At 35.3% G+C, this 20,107-nt stretch overlaps 1 protein-coding gene across 2 annotated transcripts in view; it reads left to right on the plus strand.

Annotated features, from left to right (window-relative positions):
* MYOM2 (myomesin 2) overlaps window positions 1-19,772 on the plus strand; it is a 76,050-nt gene extending 56,278 nt beyond the window's left edge. For both annotated transcript variants that reach the window (XM_084202411.1, XM_084202412.1), the window contains 12 exons: window positions 2,040-2,184; window positions 2,298-2,357; window positions 3,770-3,837; window positions 7,495-7,608; window positions 8,970-9,057; window positions 12,106-12,144; window positions 12,821-12,926; window positions 15,436-15,599; window positions 15,925-15,961; window positions 16,084-16,106; window positions 16,924-16,979; window positions 18,849-19,772. In XM_084202411.1, the coding sequence (XP_084058537.1) occupies window positions 2,040-2,184; window positions 2,298-2,357; window positions 3,770-3,837; window positions 7,495-7,608; window positions 8,970-9,057; window positions 12,106-12,144; window positions 12,821-12,926; window positions 15,436-15,599; window positions 15,925-15,961; window positions 16,084-16,106; window positions 16,924-16,979; window positions 18,849-19,175 (1,227 nt within the window). In that variant the 3' untranslated portion in view covers window positions 19,176-19,772. The remainder of the gene's footprint in view (window positions 1-2,039; window positions 2,185-2,297; window positions 2,358-3,769; window positions 3,838-7,494; window positions 7,609-8,969; window positions 9,058-12,105; window positions 12,145-12,820; window positions 12,927-15,435; window positions 15,600-15,924; window positions 15,962-16,083; window positions 16,107-16,923; window positions 16,980-18,848) is intronic.
* The last annotated feature ends 335 nt before the right edge of the window (window positions 19,773-20,107 follow it).

The following is a 20,107-nucleotide window of genomic DNA, read 5'->3' on the forward strand; positions in this document are numbered from 1 at the left end:
GATAAAAAGAAAAGTGTCATAAAGAATCTGATTAAAACATACGTCTTGCTTTTTTTTTTTTTTAACTTTCCTGCTTCTGGCAAAATTTAATTTAATGTTCTCCCTGGGAACTCTTGAAGTAAATGCCAGTGTAGTCCTTGACCTCTGAGGGGAAGAGGCTGTAAGCAAGAATTTGACTTTTGCACATTGAAATTTGCCCTTTTTGATAGTTTAGGTAAGTTTATTAATGCTCTTTTTAACCTTCCTCACCTATCACCTCAACTCTTACAAATGAACTCTAACACAAGTAGATTTTTTACTTAATTTGCCAATTAATTTTATCTTGTCTTATTCTTTGACATTGTATCTTTCTTTGCAGTATGTATGGGAAATCGTGTATCCAAGTTGACATGCATATCCCTTAAAAAATTATTATTCTGATAAATCTGTTAGCTGACTGCTTTGTCAATTCCACATATTTTCTTTTTCCTCATTCTTCCATTACCCCATTAAGATTTAAAAGATTTATATATTTGAAAATGCCAGTACTGAATGCTAAATATCTTGACTGTGTGACACTGTTCTTCCAGACTTGTTATCCCTACCATAGGAAGTCTGTTTTTGAGGCTGGCCAAGATGCATTCCTCAAAACTAAAGCAGATATATCTGTGGGGTCATTCTTACTACTTTTGGATTTTAGGGGACTTAGAGGTTCTTCCATTTCAATAAGATTCTAGAGAGCTTGTTAAGTTGCATTTTTACTATCTTTTTTCACGTTTCTTCTTTCTTCTCCTTTCTTAAACTTTATCTATCTGTTACTTTAGTACCATTTTTTACTTTTGGAGACCAATAAACAGGTTTATTAAAGCATTCTATTTATAAGACATCATGTCTCCTTTTAACAGTATGTATAGTAAATTTAAAAGTTACAGGGTCTATAGTAATTCACTGCATATAACTCCTAGATGGTGGCATTTACTGTTCTGTGCAATCCTGACTGGAAGTTAGTGTGTAAAATCCTTGGCCACATCATTTACCTAAAAGTATTCACTAAGAAACTTCTATGGGTTATCTTTACTTAACTTTAGGAATTTGTTAGTTGAGATTCAAAAAATATCGCTGTTGGTGGGAGACATTGTCCTCATAGTTGTAACTCACTGAATAAAAGAAGATATTAGTAAAACATGGTTGTATCTAGAACAGTACCTGAAAATTCTAAACACATATACTGCAAAGATTGTCCAATACTAGCTTGTAATTTTCTGTTTCCACGATGATTGCCAATAATTTATCTTTCTGAAATATTTAATAAAAAGCAAACACATAGAGGACACAAACAGTGAAAAGCATATTTAACTTTGAATTCAAGTCAATATTTGGTGTTTTGTGTATTTTGCGAATACTTAAGTGGGTAGCTATATGTCCTGACAGAATTATACCTCTCTTTTGCGGGACTTAGTCAATCCCTTTTGGGTCCCAGAAACTCTGTGGTGTTTGCACAAGTTAGTTTTCTCATGGTCGTTTGCTTAAAGTATTCTATGAAAATTACACCTAGCATTAAATGAGAAAATAATTTCTTCTGATGAGAAAATAAGATCCACTACTGACTACTATATATGTCTCAGATATTTAGTAGGGATGACCTTTTAGATTTGGTGTGATGGATTTATTTGAAGATCCATATTTAATATTTCCAGTTGTTTCTGGACTCTGCAAGGAATAGTCCTTGCCTAGCAAGCTCCCTTGTTGCACCAGAAGCTGTAATGCAGCTAAAGGCTGGCTGTTAGGCTCTTCAAATATGCACAGTGCCATAAACAATTGTTTTCAAATACAAAGCAGCTATGTTATGATGACTTGAGGATTCCAAATGCAGTTGCACACAGAGGTTTCTGTCACCACTGGGATTTTATTGCACAAGAGTAAATAAAAGCAGCATTTTCTTCCCATACTTTGTAATAAAAAGGACATGAAAAAGGTTGACTATGGGGGAAGGAATATAACTCATAATTTATTCAATAAGTAATTTACACTATACTAAAGTACTTATTTGTTTATTTCAGAGGCATAAAATAAATTGTGACCGTTCGAATGGCATTATAGAAATGGTGATGGAAAAATTTACAATTGACAATGAAGGTACCTACACTGTACAGATTCAGGATGGAAAGGCCAAAAACCAGTCCTCATTAGTTCTCATTGGAGATGGTATGTTCACTGAAACATTGAAATAGTGAAACTTTGATGAAGAAGTGTACTTCAATTATTCTCTGAGTCATTTGTGACTAACTCATATTTCATTCACCTCTTCTAAAATTTAGCATTCAAGGCAGTATTGGCTGAGTCTGAGCTCCAACGAAAGGAATATCTCAGAAAACAAGGTAAGACAGAGCAGATTGGTGACTTCAGGCCCAGTTTGCAGCTAATGGTTCATCCCTGGGGAATGCTAAACACTTACAGCTTCCATTCTTTATTAGAGGATATTGGTCAGTCTTAGGAGATACTTGAAACCTTGGTGGATCTTATTTTCCAACATTGTCAATTTGTGACAGAACCTTCACTAAGCAGAGAAGAAAGGACTTCTCACAAGAGGTTATCTTTACTCAATATTCATGAGAAGCGTGCCTACTGTAGGCTCCAGTCCAACAAAACATTTAATTGCATTTTGTTTTAAGCATACAAGTTGTCTGTTCAATATACTTGACAGAAAAGTAGACAGACAAGACAAGTAGTGCCAGATAAGGAAGATTAAAAGCTTGGCTCTATGGTTTCAATTGAGGCAAAATTCCAGGAACTAAATGTATATTTATTGCATAGTTGCTATATAGTTGTAGAGTTTGTTATATACTTGTTATCAATATTGGTTGCAGCTGAATGAGAAAATTACAATTGGATGCCTAATTCAGAATTCTATCCCTGTGAAATCCTTAAAAAATTGAACTTGAGCTCTAGTTTGTAAATTTCACTTTTAAGCAGATGGCTTTCCAGATGAAAGTAAAAATAATAATTAAAAACTTATTTTCCTAAATAGCTTAGGTAAGATTCTGTACAGAAACAATGTAATTCTATTTTTTGAAGACTGTCTAAAATTGATTTAGGAAAGAAATAATACCACTTACAGCATAAACTGACAAAATGTTTCAATATTGAATTATTTCAGTCAAAGTTTTGGACTTGGCAACTTTCTATGTTTGGGTACCAGAATTAAGGTCCCTGATCCAGCCAACACAAAGACATGTACAATTATTGAGATAAGCAAACAAAATAATTTTTAAAAGGCATGTATGTCAGCAAATTTTCATCAGGATGTATTTCTTTGTAGGACTGGGACCTTCATGGGAAAAGGAATATTTTCTGTTCTGCCTGTGATATTTAACATGTTTTTAAACTTTACATTATTTGGGCAAACAATGTTTGTTGTGTTGTTTTTACATTAAATACATTATTTATATGCTTGTTGGTAGCTACTTTGCTTCTCTCCTCTGCTTAGTTGGCAATTTGACACAAAGATATTCAAGAAAATAATTTTTCTCACTCACCATTTTATGTTTTGGAAAATTACTTGCTTCACACAGAATCAGAGATGGGATTCAGGTTTCTAAGCTGTAATGTAGACACTGGGTAATTATGATAAAAACATGGAGGATTTTCCTTCTAGTGCATAGGTAGTTCAGGAATTCCCTCTTGTTCTTGTGTAAGGATGTTGAAATTGTCATCTTTTTTCTTTCTTTAACTGTTTTTTTCTGATACTCTTCATTCTACAACATTGCTTAAAGACTGTTTTGTTTCTTAGGTCCTCACTTCTCTGAGTTTTTGTATTGGAATGTTACAGAGGAATGTGAAGTTTTACTTTCTTGTAAGGTAAGGAAATACACTTGAAATTATTTTTTAGAATATGTTGATGAAGAATTGAGGTAGAAAAATGTGAAAAATTACTTAGATACCTTTAAAAAAGTTTTATATGAAAACTATTTTTCATTATTTGGAAAATTTGAATATGAAAATTTCTGACTTACTATTCTTCAGCAGTAGTGTTAATGAAAACAAAAAAAATTATAGGAAATTTCTAAATGTATTATTCGGTGATTCAATTCTTTTTAAAAATTGTGAGCCATAAGAATAATTTGCACAAAATGTACATCCCTTAAGATGTATCCCTTTTCTTCCTTAAAAATGGCTAAATCAAGCCGTAGTTCAAAATCTTTCTTTACTGGTTTCTTATTTCTCTAACAAAGAGTCTGTTATTTAATCAACTATAATCAAATGTGCTACAAAGACTTGTAGAATTAAGGTTATAAAAGATGATTTTAAAATTATTTTTGGCTAATGACTTTTGAATTTTAAGTAATGATAATGTGTATTGATTTCAGTGTACCTTCTGCTATTAACATCTTTAAATGCCTTTCTGAAAAGATATATTTTCATTTGTTTTGCTCTTCTAGAGTGACTAATTAGAGGTTTGAAAAACTAAGTAAATTGAATTCAGGTATCAAACACTTCTTCATTCTCTTTTCCTATAATATGAATTATTTTGTATCAATTTTCTCCTCTTCTTTTGAAAAACTTTTGGCTTATAATTAGACTAACTTGAATCATTCTTTTTGAGCAATTTGCATGCACATTGTGGGATTTTTTTTCCTACTCATTAACTGGGACACCTTTAACCTCAAGTTATTCCCAGCAGAACTGACCTGGTGCTGAAGCTGCCATTCCATGTGCTCACATTTTAGGGCTCAACCCTCATTAGTTAAAACAGTACCTTTGCTGGAGTACTTTATAATCTCCACATGTATGTGCCTCAGGCATGAACCCTGCTTATCCTTTCATTCACGTGGGGAATTAAATGTTGCTGAACCAGTTATGCTAGTGTTAATTCTCTACAAATTAATCTGAAATTATCCTTCTTTCATTGACTGTCAAGCCTGTTTATAGCACCGAAGCTGTGAAAGGCTGAGCATCTTATTATTTGCTTTTCACCAGCGTGCTTTTTGTTCACAAGGTCAGAACATTTTATGTAAATGAAATCTAGGATGTGGGCTGCTTGCACACTCATCATTTTAACTATGCTATTGACCTTATAATGTTTGTTACTGCTAGTATGTGACTGGCCGTTACATTCACATGGAACTCTTGTTTATGGCTGTTTAACTTGTATTTATACATAGGAAGAGTTTGAAAAACAAAGCCTGGGTTTGTCCTTCAAACTCCAGATATCTGACAAACAAGTCAGAAGTGTGCCCACTCCACGCTGTTTCTGTGGTTGCAAAAACAATCAGGGAATAATCTCTGCCATCTCAGGCCATACGTAATACTTGACCCAGGTCTCTCCCAGGCTCTGTTTACTGCACCCCTGCAAAAAAAAAAAAAAAAAAAAAAAAGTCAAGGGAGTTTTTGCCTCTTCTAAAAGCCTGAGATAATGTGAAGGAAGTACTTGTAAGAGAGGGCATTTTACCTTGACTCTTTTGAAGGCCATTGCATGGCACAGGGAAGCCAGGAAATCACATCAACTGGAAGCTTGTGCAGGGCAAAGGACTGACCGTATGGCCCATAACAGAAATGATGTAGAAACACGGATTGTGTTATAAAAGAGTATGCCAAACATTACCTCACATATCCCCTATTTTCTATGTGATTGGACCTGACTGAGTTTTGATTGACTTAGTATTTAATTCTGAATTAGCTGGGATTGATGACCATTTTCTTGGTATTGTAGCCCCTCAATGTCACAGGACAGAGTTGTCCATTTGAAAGCTTGCTACTTGCTTGTGAAAGAGCTACTTGCTCTTGCACAACTTTGGCCCTTATTTGTACTGTGTCTGTTAAAAGCAAGATTTTTGGTGTGTGGATAAACAGTGAAAAACATAGCATTTCATAGTAAACGCCAACATGAAATAACTTCAGCACTGCAAATTGCTGAAGTTATTTCATGTTGGCATTTACTGTGTGTCTGAAACTCAGTCTATTTATTGTCAGATTGAGTGCTAACAGTCTTTGATGAAAAATTGTTGAAAAGCATTAAAGGCTTGTTCCTTCAGGCTTTGTTCAAATAAAATTGCCACTCATGTCATAGGACTGCAGGAACAGCCACTTTGTAGTTACTGGTAAATGTAAAATGCTGCTCACTTTTCTTCAGCAAGTCATTGCTTTGGGTCAGGTGGTGATATCAAATACTGTCAGAGATCCATAGCAACCATGCTGGCTATTAAGCAAGAATAGATGTGATTAATTTGAGCATGTTTGATAGAGATATCTAGGAATCAGTATAGAAGACCCTCTTATTTGTCACCTCCAGAGAGAGCTTTCATAGACCTGTTTGTCTATGGAATTACTTCCCTAATGTAAAAGGGTTAGAAATTGGTGCATGTTTTTTTCCTCCAAGCAAGCCACTTGAAAACTACTGCAGATTTGTGTTAAGTTCCTAGCTGCCCTCTAGCCATTTGTTCCGTTTTTTGCCTTTTCTTTAAGGAGTCTTTTTAAAACATCTGCCTGGGGACTGAGAAATATCTTGCCAGCTCTGTCTTTCTACCAAAGCCACAATGATGGAATTCAGGCTACACGTGAAAATACCATTGCATTTTCATGACTTTTAGAAGGGTACGGGGCTAGTGATGCCAAATAAACCACAGTGGTTTTGAAGTGAGGGTAAAAAATATGAGGCTTTTAAAAAGACCTGCACTTTTAGCTTCTTTGAATTCACAGTTTGAGGTAATTTATTCAGAAATATTTCAAGTGTATCCAATATACAGTTTTTATATCAAAATTAGAACAGTAGTTCAGGTACAGCTGTAGTCTATTTAAGTGTTGTTTCAATGAATTGCTGCTACTACAGCAAAATTCATGCTTTCAAACAGCTGCTCTGCATATGCACTATGTTGTTAAGCCCCTTTTTGTTGGGAGAGACTGCAATTTGTAGGATTCCTCAGGTCTTTGTCTGTCCCATAGGACTCAATGTAGAAGGTAAAATAAAAAAGGATTTTTGGTGCAGCTCGCAATTTTGAAGTCTTGGATGCTTTCAGAATAGTAATTTCAGTTGCTTCCTGCAACTTATCCATGGGAGACATTGCTTAGGTAGCTGGGATAAATCTTCAAATTGGCCAAAGACTAAGATAGGGCCTAAATTCTGTGTTACAACTCTCTGGAGTCACAGGGGAAACACAAAAAGATAAAGGAGAGTTCAGAATCTCTAATTTGAAAGATACTTCCTCCACAGCTTCTCTAGACAAACTAAAAGCACAGAGCAAGGGTGCAAAACCATTTAAAGGAAGAGATTGCCAGGATTTTCTTTAAGGATTTTACAGGGCTCTGAAGTTGTAACCTGTATACTGTGCTGCAGAGAAACACCGTAGGACTAAGACTTGCTTAGTAGGACCTGGTTGAAATTGGTTTTTTACTTAGCTTTATTTGACATGTGTTACAAGAAAAGTGGTTTCATATGTTGAAAGTACCTGTGTGACTTCCCACAGTGCGATACATTTCCTCAGGACACAGCCAGGCTCATGTGCCTTTTCTGTTGTACAGGTTGCAAACACAAAGAAGGAGACTGATTTTAAGTGGTACAAGGATGGTTCTGGGGTTGATGTCGAGGAGCTGCCTGATCTGCAGAAGGGAGAATGTCACCTCAGTATTCCCAAGGTACTGTATCGCCTGCCGGTTACAAATGACAGCTTCTGCTTGACACACTATAGGTTTGCCAGAGAAACCAGCAAGCCAGCTATCATGGTTTTTATGAGCAGTTGTAAGAAAAGACATATTTTCTACTCTTCAATTAGCTGGTGAATAACTATTGCTAGCAAAAAGTATCTGTTTTTTTAAATCAGCTCAGAGTTCATGCTGAAGTTTCTTCAGAGTCCTTGGGTGACCTGTACCTCATTCTTTATTATTACTTCTTAATTTTTTGACTGTTTCAAGAACCTCATTTTTAACAGTGTTTCAGTTTTATTGCCTTAAATGAATAAGTTAGAAGTTTATGGTTTCTTAAGATTTATCTTTATGCAAACAGGATAACCCAACTTCTATCTGAAATGTTAACTTGCATTGTTGCTGCCTTTGTGAAGTGACAAAACCTCCCAGAATGAGATTTTCTGCTTTCAGTAATGTGCATTACATCTAAATTGTTTATTTATTGGCTTCATATTCGTCTAATTTCCTTCCTTCATTTCCCTTGAAAGAGGATACTGACTTCATTTTTCTTGAGTAGACTTTTTTGGGAGGGTGGTTTCTGCTTGTCTTGGATCACTCTTGTTACTTGTCATTAAATTTTATGATATTTCTGCTATGGTTTATGTGCTTCTGGATTTGTATTATTCTAATCATTAAGTCATCTCCAATCTATATATAAATGTTTGTATATTTTCCTTCAGGTTTTAAAAGAAATTAAAACAAACCCATGAAACCCGAAAATCCCTACTGCCTTTAATGCAATATCACTGTGATAGATTTCAGAATACAAACTCTCCAAGGGTAATGAATTAATTATTTACTTAGAATAGATATAATCTGACTACAGTTGCTGCTGGAATGCAAGCAGCATGAAGGAGCTGATGTTACAGGATATAGATTTACTGTTCTGATTTACATAATTCAAAAAAGTAATCATTTTTGTTGAAGAAAAATTAGATTTCTAAAGTTTGTGTAGGTTGCAGTTATACCTTGTTACATCTTACTACAGTGCTTTTAATTTCTACTGACCAAGATCAATCCTGTCTTTTTGGAACAAGTGAAAAAAAACCTCATGGTTTCTAGAGGAAATTGAACTGAATTCAGAATAGGTTTGAGGCTTAAGAACTAAATGCATCTCCATTAAAAAAAGCATGAACCAGCCGTTGATGGCTTCCACCTCTTCTCTGGTGAGATTATTTATCCAGAAGACAGTACAATGTAGGTTGTTTTATTTAGAAAATTGTGTTGTTTTATTTAGAAAATTGTGTTGAGCAAATCTAGTGCTATGTAGTACTATCAAATGTGTCAGTAAATATCTTGTGTTTTCCTTGCAGCTGTCTCGCAAAGATGAGGGAGTTTATAAGGCGACACTATCAGATGATAGAGGTCATGATGTATCTTCTCTTGAATTATCAGGAAAAGGTAACATTCAATCTTCTGTAATGGAATAATGATCTCCACATGTTCTCCAGTGGTGTCAAAGATCTATCCTGGCAAATGGCAAATTTGCATATATTTTTAGCATTCTTTGAATTTAATTTCTCTTATGTTATAGAGACCTGAACTTCAGATCAGCACTTTAGGAGGGGTGACAGTGGGCATTTTTGTGATTAATCTCTAGCATTTTGACAGGCAGGAGATAAAGTATGTTTCTAACCAGACAGACACTCCATTTTATAGGAGATCACTCTCTCAGGTTTGTTAAGCTTTAATATCTACAAAAAACCCTAAAGCAACAAAGTGCTATGTTCATGTGAGACTCTCAGTGGGGACAGAATGTGCTTTTGATTCTAAATCATAGAACTGTTCTGTGGGTTAGTGTCAGCTGGCATCTCAGCCCCACACAGCCACTTGCTCACTCTCTTTCAGTGAGATGGGGGAGAGAACTGGAAGAAGAAAAATGAAAAAATCCTGCGTTGAGCTAAAAATGGTTTAATAGGTAGAGTGAAAGCTGTGCATACAAGCAAAGCAAAACAAAAATTTCCTCCACTGTTTCCCCATGGGCAGGTCAGTGTTCAGCCATCTCTAGTAAAGCCAGGTTCCATCACATGTAACAGTGATTTGGGTAGACAAACACCATCACTTCAAATGTTCCTCGCTTCCTTCTTCTTCCCTGAGCTTTATATTCTGGGTATGATATTATATGGTATGAAATGTCTTTTGGGTCACTTGGGGTCAAACTCTCTTGGCTGTGTCACCTCCCAACTTCTTGTGCACCCCCAGCCTCCTCTTGGTGAGGCAGTCTGAGGAGAAGAAATAAAAGATTTCCACATTGTACAGGCTCTTCTCAGGAGCAGCTAAAACCTCCCTGTGTTACCAACACTGGTTTAGTCACAAATCCAAAACACAGCACTGTAAAGCTGCTATGAAGAAAATTAACTCTATGCCAGCCAAAACCAGTAAAATTTCTGTCCCTTATTCTGTTCCATTTATGTCACGCTTGGGTCCCATACTTTGCAATACATTTTCATTAATCACCTCCTCCCTTCCTGCCCTTTGATATACACACAGATATCATTCTCTTTGTCTATGGATTTCTGTATGTGTATCCTGACCACTGGAATAAGCCAAAGGTTCAGTAGGTCTCCCTCATATGGTCAGGGCTTCCAGTGACTATACTTCAGGTGTGGCAAGCTGTGTTGTACAGCTTAAAATGTACAGTGAAATGCCTGTTTAGAGAATTCACAGTATATAATTCTGTGGGTCCAGGAGGCTTTGAAAATCAACCAGCAAACACATAAAAACTGAGCTATTAAACCAGACAATGGCTCTCCTAAATGGTGGAGTTAGCCTTGAAACACAAAGGAAAAAAAGAGAAGTCAAGCAGCAGCAGGAAGTCTGCTTATTCTATGGGGCAGGTTACTTCAATATCCACTGACATTCAAATGAAGTTAAACGCAAATAAGAGAATATAATCTAAAATAGATGCATGATAGACATTTAGAAAAGGTTTCCTATAATATCACACATCACAGTGACATACAGCAATTCTATTTACATTTAATATTTTTCACGTAAAACTGTCTTTACTTTGCCCTGAGATGAGCTCAGTTGGTTAAAGCATAGTGCTAATAATGCCACAGTGGTGGGTTTGATCCCTGTACAGGCTATTCACTTGAGACTTGGGCTTCTAGATTCTTGTAGGTCCCTTCCAACTCACAATATTCTGTGATTCTGAGTGCATAAAAAACACTGATCTGTTGCCAACATGAGTGAATTTTACTTAAATTTGGTAAGAGTGTTTCCCTGGATATATTTGCTTAGGTCACACCAAACAGACCAAAGTGAATCTAGATTCATCCCAACCACATGTAGATATTTGTCCAAAATAATGAATATTTTTTGCCTGGCTCCTAATAGGAGAAGAAAGACATGTTAAAAAATTAACTCAGTTTAAAGAAATCTTAACATTCCTTTTCAGCAGATGAAGTATTTGTAACAAGAAGAAAAGATGAGTATCAGGCTGAAGTCTTAAACTGTGGTTTATTGCAGAAGGCTGTATTATCAATTGTTAGTCTCCCAGGCGTTTTTCTTTTGCATAAATTCAGCCCATTATTTTCTCAGAAAAAAACCCCTCCCAGCCTCATTTAGACAGTATGGTTAACATAACCCTACCTTCTCAGACATCTGTAATGTAAGATATATGTAATAAGCAATTCATGTCTTTATGTCAAGGTGTCAGTAGAAGCATACTGGAGATTGCAAAGAATTATGGAACTGTATAATGATGTTTTTAGCTGAGACAAAAATGTACATAATACAGATCAATACAGAACAAATATAGAAGTAGTATTTTCTGAACTTCACATATTTCTCTGTCTTCTATTTTCATAAAAATTCACCAGTCTTGAATAAGCATCCTTCAGACTTGACTATGCATTCTTTAGACTATGGTGGTTCTTTCTTTTCATCTTACACGGTGTCACTGAATATGATTCTCCTGCTATGAAAGGGTCCCTCACTCTTGTGCCCTTGTCTCCGGGGCTCTCTCCTCCTGCAAACCCATCAGCTCTGTGATATATCAAAAACTTGATATGATACCTGCTTTATTTCACTTGCATTTAAAGGGCTTCACTTCTGTCAAATGCCACCCTACAGTGAGAAGGTGAAACTGTTTTCACCAAAAATGAGATATTTTTTTTTCCACCTGCACTCTCCTTTGAATGTGAACTATTCAGTTTTAATGACTTTTTTTCTTTTTGCTGGCCTAAGGGAGAGAGACAAAGATTTGGCACCAGACAGCTGACTCCACAAAAGGCTGAGACACTGAGTGACACAGCACAGAATTCATATGCTGTACACAGACACTTTCCAATTTTTCTTGTACACCTGTTGCAATTTTAATGGTTTTCTTTGCTTAAGGATATGAAGATTTCCCATACTGCTTTAATTAAACTGAACATAAAAAAGCTATATTCTGATTGAAATTTGATGGTACATTTTCTTCCTTTTTTTCCTTTCTCTCTGCAGTTTATGATGATGTAATTCTAGCATTGAGTGGAATGAGTGGTAAGTAAATGCTGTCTTGAATTTTCATGTGTTTTTTTTTTATTTTGAAGTCACATGAGGCTGAGACTAAAAACTTTTATTTTGTGTGAGAAATCTCTGAGAGTCCCAATGGTATATTATTATGGACATTATTAATTTTCTGAACAGGCAGTTGACCTTGCTAATTGTCACTCTTAAAAAGGAATAAAGTATTATTCCACCAGGCTTGTTTGGTTTAGATACTGTGAAATTGTTGCAGCAATAATTTTCTTCATACTTTCATCAGTAAGTGAACCTTGATATAGAGAGAAGGAGGTTCTGAATCTGTTCCCACTGAGAAGCTGTTCTTTCCCCTTAAAGAACAGGGTTTTCACAAGAATAAAATTTTTATGCAAATAGAATCATTATACTACTCTTTCATGGCAATTATATTATTAGATTATTATTTCACAATGGATCTTGCCAGTCATGATGCTTGTATATGACAATAAGGTCATAAACTTATACTGAACTTTCACCTGATATAAATCAGCAGATGTTCCCTGAGATGTATGACAGTTGTCTCTGTGATACTTGAAAATCATGAGCTAGGTGTTGAATTTTCTTTTGTCCAGATAGCACAAATAATCCTCTCCTCCATTTCCTGTTCATTCCACTGTCTCTCCTACTTGACCCACATGTGCTCTGTTTAATCTAGGTAAGTCAGCCTCTCCACTGAAGATTCTTTGCACTGAGGAAGGAATAAGGCTCCAGTGTTTCTTGAAATACTACAATGAAGAAATGAAAGTCAGCTGGTGCCACAGGTAGATGAGAATATTTTTTCAATTTTACTTGAGAAAAAAAGCTGTTTTTACAATTTAATATTTACTATTACATGGCATTAATTTCTAAATTGGAACACATTAATGAATTAATGAATTTCTCTTTCCAGAAAAATATATTCTCTTTTAACATAGCATGTACATAAGGTAAAAGAAATATTAAAAGGCTTGTCCAACACCCTCAGGAGGGCTGTAACAGACAGAAAAAAGGAATCTACTGCATTGTGTTCTCTTATTCAACACAGGGCTGTTTGTCTTCTATTGTATTATCTGACTGGTTAAAAGACAGCAAAATATTTGGGCAAAGTTTCTGATTCAGGGCTGCCCTTTTTCTAAAGTGCATGAAACCCTCATCCAGTTCTAGGTGAATACCAAGGATCTACTCTCACAGTTCAATAAAAACCTGTATTAGAATTATTTTTTTTCCAAACTGATACAGTCTTAAGTAACGAAAAATATTTTAATTTTTATACTCTTCTTTGAAAAGATACTCAATGGGGCACATGATACCTTGAGAATAAACTTCAGAGCTAAGAATGTGGCTGAAAATGAGCTTTAAAGTTGCTAATAGTTTTCTACTCTCATGTTACATTAAACTTTGACTGTGGAGACAGTCAAATAATCTATGTATTTGCAGTTAAATATGTATTCAAATGTTTTGTTATGTCATGTCCTTGCTTGTTTGAAAATGCAGTTAATATTTGGAAGGATTTTAAAACTCTTCAAGAAGTTTCAGCTTCTGCATTTCTCCATGAACTGGTCTGACTCAGACAGGAATAGTCTGGCTTATCAATGTGTTGTCCTAGATTTGCAATGCTTTCTATGAAGACAGGAACATAATCAGAGCATCAATTATCACATTCAGGGAGCTCAAGAACACTTCTGCAAGGCTGTGCAACTGTATTTATATCTCAGACTATGTATTTACAAATTGACTCCTCTTTCATATTAGTGATACTAGTGTCATGACCAGGAAAAGAACAAAAAATTTGCCTCTGCCTTTTAATGTATCTGCTTGAGTATTAAAAGTGACAGTCTATTCTACTATCCATTTCATAAAAGTATAAAAGTAAAGAATGCTACATGGATAATATGGAAATATTGGTGTGCATATTTATATTTATATTTATATTTATATTTATATTTATATTTATATTTATATTTACATAATTGAAAAGAGATTCTGAATTAATAAAATTTCAATTCTTATATTAATACAGTGACTATAACCAGAGCTGTTAAAAGTAAAAGATAGACCAAAACCAACCAACCAACTGACCAACCTCTCCCGACTTTAAGTCCTTTAAATGGGGTTATAGCAAATATTTTTTCCTCAAAAAAATTGAAATGCTACACAACCCATGATTTTAATTTTTTTTCCACCATGTAAATTTTCTTATTAGCATTTAATTATCTACTGTCTTGCATGACATGAAATAAAATACAAACCCTAGACCTAGTAGTTATCATCTACTCAGGGCACAGTGGGAAACATTATATGTAATATTTTCTAATATATTGCAATTTCTATCCAGAAATCTAATTTGGTAGGCTGAACTCAATTAAGTTGTCTTAAAGAAAGGAAAATGGTAAAAATACTTTTTCACCATCAAAATAATTCTAGCTATGAAGTCAAATCAGCTCTGTCTAGGCAAATAAAATGAGTGATCAAGAAAAAGCTAAAACTGACTTCATTTATAAAAAATTCAATCTAAAGATGCTCGAGGAGGAGGAATGGAAAGAGGTATTTCTGTAATTATTGAGTGAAAGAAAGTTCTCTTTGAGCCATTGAAAATGGTCTGGTTTATATGCTCTCATTAAATAGCTTCTTCTATTTCCTCTGTTCATGACAGACTGTGGACAAGACCACCTGATCTGAATCTGCAGAGCATCTCTTTTATTCTTAACTAGGAAGTGATGATAAGTCAAGCTAATGTCATTGTTTTTTAAAGAGTTTTTATTACTTATTTACAGTTAATAATTTTTTTCTTGTTTTTTTCTAAAAACCAAAAATGTACTTTAACTTGATGCAAGAGTAATTTTATGCAAACCTTTTGTTAATTGATTTTTGAAGTTAATGAAATACAAAATACATATCTCCTTCATCAAAAAAAGTGATTTGCCTATAATTTACAACCCCAATGTATTATATTTTACTGTGAATGAGGTGTACAGAACCCTAAGCCTTTTCACACAGAGTTATGTATGTGCATAAAGATGTAAGCATAGCTCTGTGTGAGGAGGGTAGGAGAATGAGAAAAGGGTGAATAAATGAATCTTAGAAATGAAAACTCAAGCTAATATTTTCGAAGTGTTTCATACTCCCTCCAAGAAGCAAATAGTATTCTGGAAAAATGAGCCCTTTAGCTGCAATCTATAGGTTGGGAATACTGTGTTATCATTTGTGAGTTTTTTTATAGATGATTTCCTGTGGACAACAGACAGAAAAAGAATGCTCAAACTCATCTCCATGATTTTTTTTCTCCCCCAGGGAATCTAAGATTTCTTCTGGTGAAAAGATGAAGATTGGAGGCGGAGAAGATGTTGCCTGGTTGCAGATAAGTGAACCCACTGAAAAGGATAAGGGGAACTACACCTTTGAAATCTTTGGTGCCAAGGAATCCTACAAACGCACACTTGATCTGTCTGGACAAGGTATATTCATAAGATCAGATTTGTATTGTGCCTTCTCATAGATTAAGCAGATTTTATTGGAAATAGAGGAATTACAGTAAAAACAGATGGTCTTTGATCAGAACCAGTCATAGGTAAGTTTTATAACTGTTACAATCTTTTTAGTCTTGTATGTTTTCAACACCAGCTGCATTAGTTTTCAGGAGTCTGCTTTCTCATTGTGCTCCTGTGCAACACTGTACAGGTTTTAAAAGTGCTTTTATAATGGGTATGTGTTTAAATGTTTATTGAGCCCCAGTGCAAGCAGTTGTCATGGAAAATAACTCTCTCAATTGTTTTGTTGCAGCTTTTGATGAGGCATATGAAGAGTTCCAGCGACTTAAGTAAGTGCTGCATCTTTTGTATTTCAATGCCATAACAACAGTGTCAGCAATGTCAAAATATATTTTAATATTAATTTCATCAATAACATTATATGTTTCTCTTTCTTTCTCGACAACTTTAGGGCAGCTGCTTTTGCTGAGAAGAGTAAGTTTATTTTGCATTTTATCATAAGTGTTTTACAATGTGATCTAGTGTTCTTTTTAAAGCATTCATCATGATATGCTGCCATAACTTACTGAGTTCTGTGGCTATAGAAATCCTCTGTTAGAACAAAATATTGCAATAACAATAGTAATTTGTGGATTTAGTTGTCTTTAATTGCAATGGAAGCACACTAAACACTTCACATATTTTGCAAGCTTCCACTGTATCTTCTTGTGTCTGCAGAGATTTGGTGAAGTGAGAATTGTGTGTCATACAAGGAGGTGTTGAGTCAGAAAGCTGCTGAGAATACTGAATATTGGGATCTATCTATTAAGTAAAAAATTGCCTGCTGCTGCCTGTTCTTCACTGCTTGCTGAGACCCAGCCTGTGGGGAAGCTCATTACAGCTAGGGACTGTAGGAGTAGTGGAAATCATATCAATTCCCTGGTGATGACATGATACTTCTGCCCACAAAGTCCGTGGCAGAACAAATTTTTCCTTAGGTTTTGCATACCACCAAGATGCTAAAAGCACCCTCCTTACTTTGCTCTGGGCTCAAAACATAAACTGTCAAACTCAGCAGTATGCCTTCAAGGTTTTTATGTGTATCAGTTTAGAATGCTGTGGCACAATCTTGGCCAAAAATTTCTAAAGGGACTATACAACACATTAAACGCCTCACAAAATATCACAAAAATTGCATTTTTAAAAATATTAAAAAAAAAAAGCTGTGAGTCGTGACTCCAAAATCATTAAGAAATGAGTAATTTTGAGGTCTAAACTTCTTATGATCACCATATTTTTCTTTAACTCCTAGATCGTGGTAAAGTCATTGGTGGCTTGCCTGATGTCGTTACTATAATGGATGGGAAGGTAAGGACAGATTTTGTCATGCTGAGCAGTGAGAGGTTTACTTTGATATCAAAAGGTGAGGGAATGAAAATGGTTTCATAAAAACTGAAAGCAGAAGGAGAATAATTTTATTTTTAGTTCGAATCTATAATTTTATGAGTAGAATAGACCCAAACTATCCAAAATGACTGTGGAATATATCTGATAAGTTCTTAATGCTAACTTATGAAGACTTGATTAATTACTATTATTTAGTTATTAATTTCTCTTAAATAATGTCACTTTTGAAAGCAATAGTAATTAAATGTTGCCCATGCTACAAAAAGGACAAAATAAAAATTTTTGGGAAAAAAGAATTTAGAAAAAAATGAAACTCACACTATTAGACACAAGATTATTTTCCCAAAATTTTGTTTTTGTGTTTGCCTCATCAGTCCTTTAAATATTTTATAGTAAGTCTAGCTCCTGTATGCTATTAGTTAACTTTGCCTCCTACACAATATCACTTCAAGAATACACACTGACTTAGCTTGCTACTAGATTGTACCCTAGCATGTAAGTCTTCCTTCAGCATTCTGGCTTTGGATGCATGGATTGTGCAAGACCACTTCTATTTGTGAACATATGCTGCTTTTGATTACTGAAAACTTCTTCCTGTTTTATTTTTACTCTGAGTTATATCACACCTATTCAGTCATCATCAATTGAGAAAAACATTCCTCAAAAATGTTCATTCCCTGAAGGGGAATGTGGAGAGACCATAAGGAACAATTCTGGTAGGAATTTTCTGTTCAGGGCTGTTAACAGTAGGGTTTTTCTTTGTTTTATTATTTCTTGTTTTCTTTTTCCTTTTTTTTCCTAACACAATGTTAAATTCTTAAAGTAACTTTTATCAAGGGCCAAATTTTGTGCAGTGTGTTTTCAGCAAAGGTAAACAAAGTAGAGGCTAAGCAATGCAACTTCTCAGATGTTTCTTTCATTTTTTCTGTGATCACTGTACCTAAGCACATGATGTTTACACACACACACTTAGAGGGTGGTCAAAATGGGGTTCAGCAGTACTTCTATAAAAATTTGGAAGAATTCTCATGAAAATTTTACGAGCTCCTCAAATCTCGGTTCAGCCATTGAGAAATGCTAAACTGCCAGGATGGTCCATTAGATATTGTCAGCTATTTTCTGAATATGCTTCACATGCATGTAACACATGACCAGGTTGGACAGGACTGTGAGAAACCCTGTCTAGTGGAAGGTGTCCCTGTCTGTGGAAGATGTTCCTCCCCATGGCAGGGGGATGGCATGCAGATGATATTTAAGGTCCCTTCTAACCCAAACCATTCTATGATTTTGAGAGCACTTTACCAGTATTTATGTATTATTTATTCTTCATAAAATATTTCCACTTTTTCAGTCAGCCACACCTGGAATCGATGTCCTGGGATTCATGTTATGTGTTCTATTTTTAAGCGATTTTTTTTTTAATCATCTCAAGCAATAACCTCAGGAGGCCTTGGTCAGAAAAGATTTGCTCAGTTCTCCTCCCTGCTGTGTACAGGGAAGCTTCAAGGATGTTTTTAAAACTATCATTGCCTGAACCTCATGTCAGACTAATGGGTTGTCAGGAGTCTCCTGCAGGCAGGACTGCAATGACAGTCCGACTTACCATCTGCAGACACTGCAACCCTGAGGCTATTACTGTATCACAGTTACTGGTGAGATGGTGGAAAGTCTGAATCAAGGGAAAAATAAATATTAGGGACTCTACTTTTCAGAATCTTTTCAGAATATGATATCATGTCTTAGTTTAATTAGCTAAGAATAAAAAAATGCCTAAAAACAATACAGAGGTTAAACAAATACTGATCTCAAACTTCTGTTTATCTCCCTCAGACACTGAATCTGACCTGTACTGTATTTGGAAATCCTGACCCTGAAGTGGTTTGGTTCAAGAATGACAAGGCCTTTGAAATTGATGAGCACTATGCGTATTCACTGGAACAAGGGAAATACGCCAGTTTAACTATCAAGGGGGTGACTTCAGAAGATTCAGGCAAATACAGCATTCATGTCAAGAACAAGTATGGTGGGGAAACAGTGGATGTCACTGTAAGTGTGTACAGACATGGTGAAAAAATGCCTGAAATTAAGCCTGGCCAACTTGCTAAACCTAGGCCAATACCACCATCAGAAGAAGTCCTCAAAGGTGAGGGGAAATGAAGATTCTGTAACAAGTGAAGCTTCACTCTATGTTTGACAAATATAATAGAATACATGAGCTGTATTTGAGCTACACGAAATTAGTTGGTAATGTCCAAAGGGAAACTGAGTTTTTAAGTTTGCTTAAGGAGGTAGATGTGCTGTGGTGCTGTACACATCTGCAACAATCTCATTTTGAATGCAAATAATAGAGTAGGATTTGCGAACAGTGAAAAGACAAATTCCTGCCAGGGGTTCCCATGTGAAATGGCAAGTTCCAAAACCTACAAACCTACAGTAAACTTTTTTCAGACTTGTCAATCATCTGCAAAAAACCCCAAAGTCCAATCAATCCAACAAGCCTCTGAGAACAAAAGTCCTGCCAGTAAAGGTGGTGAACTGCAGTTAGATAGATATTCAGAGATGGTCCTTTTGGCTTTGAAGCCCTCGGTCCTGTAAGTTTAGTGGATAGTCTTGCTTCAGTAGTGATACTCTTGTTCTAGCAATAGTGTGACTTTAGTAGACTTTTACAAATGTTCACTCTTTACTCACTGAACCATAGATCACATGGTTGTATTTTGTTTTTCCTGCTCTGTGCTAATAAAACTTTAAAAGTCACCTTCGCTACTCACTACTTCAAATCACGCCTAACTAGTTCTATTTACTCTTCTTCATTGTTTAATTATTGCTTATTGCACAATTTCACAGCTGGTAGCATGCAGACTATCGACTTTCAATAAAGAATGCAAATTATGGTTAATCACAGTCGCTGGGTGGCACTTGCAACATTAATTTTACTTTTTACAATACAGGTCAAGCTTAAACTGGCACCAGAAGATATGTATACAATTCAGTCACTTAAAGTAATTATGTCTTTGATTCTCCTCTCAGTGAAAAGAACAAGGGAGCTCTTCCATGGGTGAAGTGATGCTTTTCTAGACAAAATTTTCATT

The sequence above is a fragment of the Fringilla coelebs genome (assembly GCF_963513975.1).
Source record: "Fringilla coelebs genome assembly, chromosome: 3".
NCBI lineage: Eukaryota > Metazoa > Chordata > Aves > Passeriformes > Fringillidae > Fringilla > Fringilla coelebs.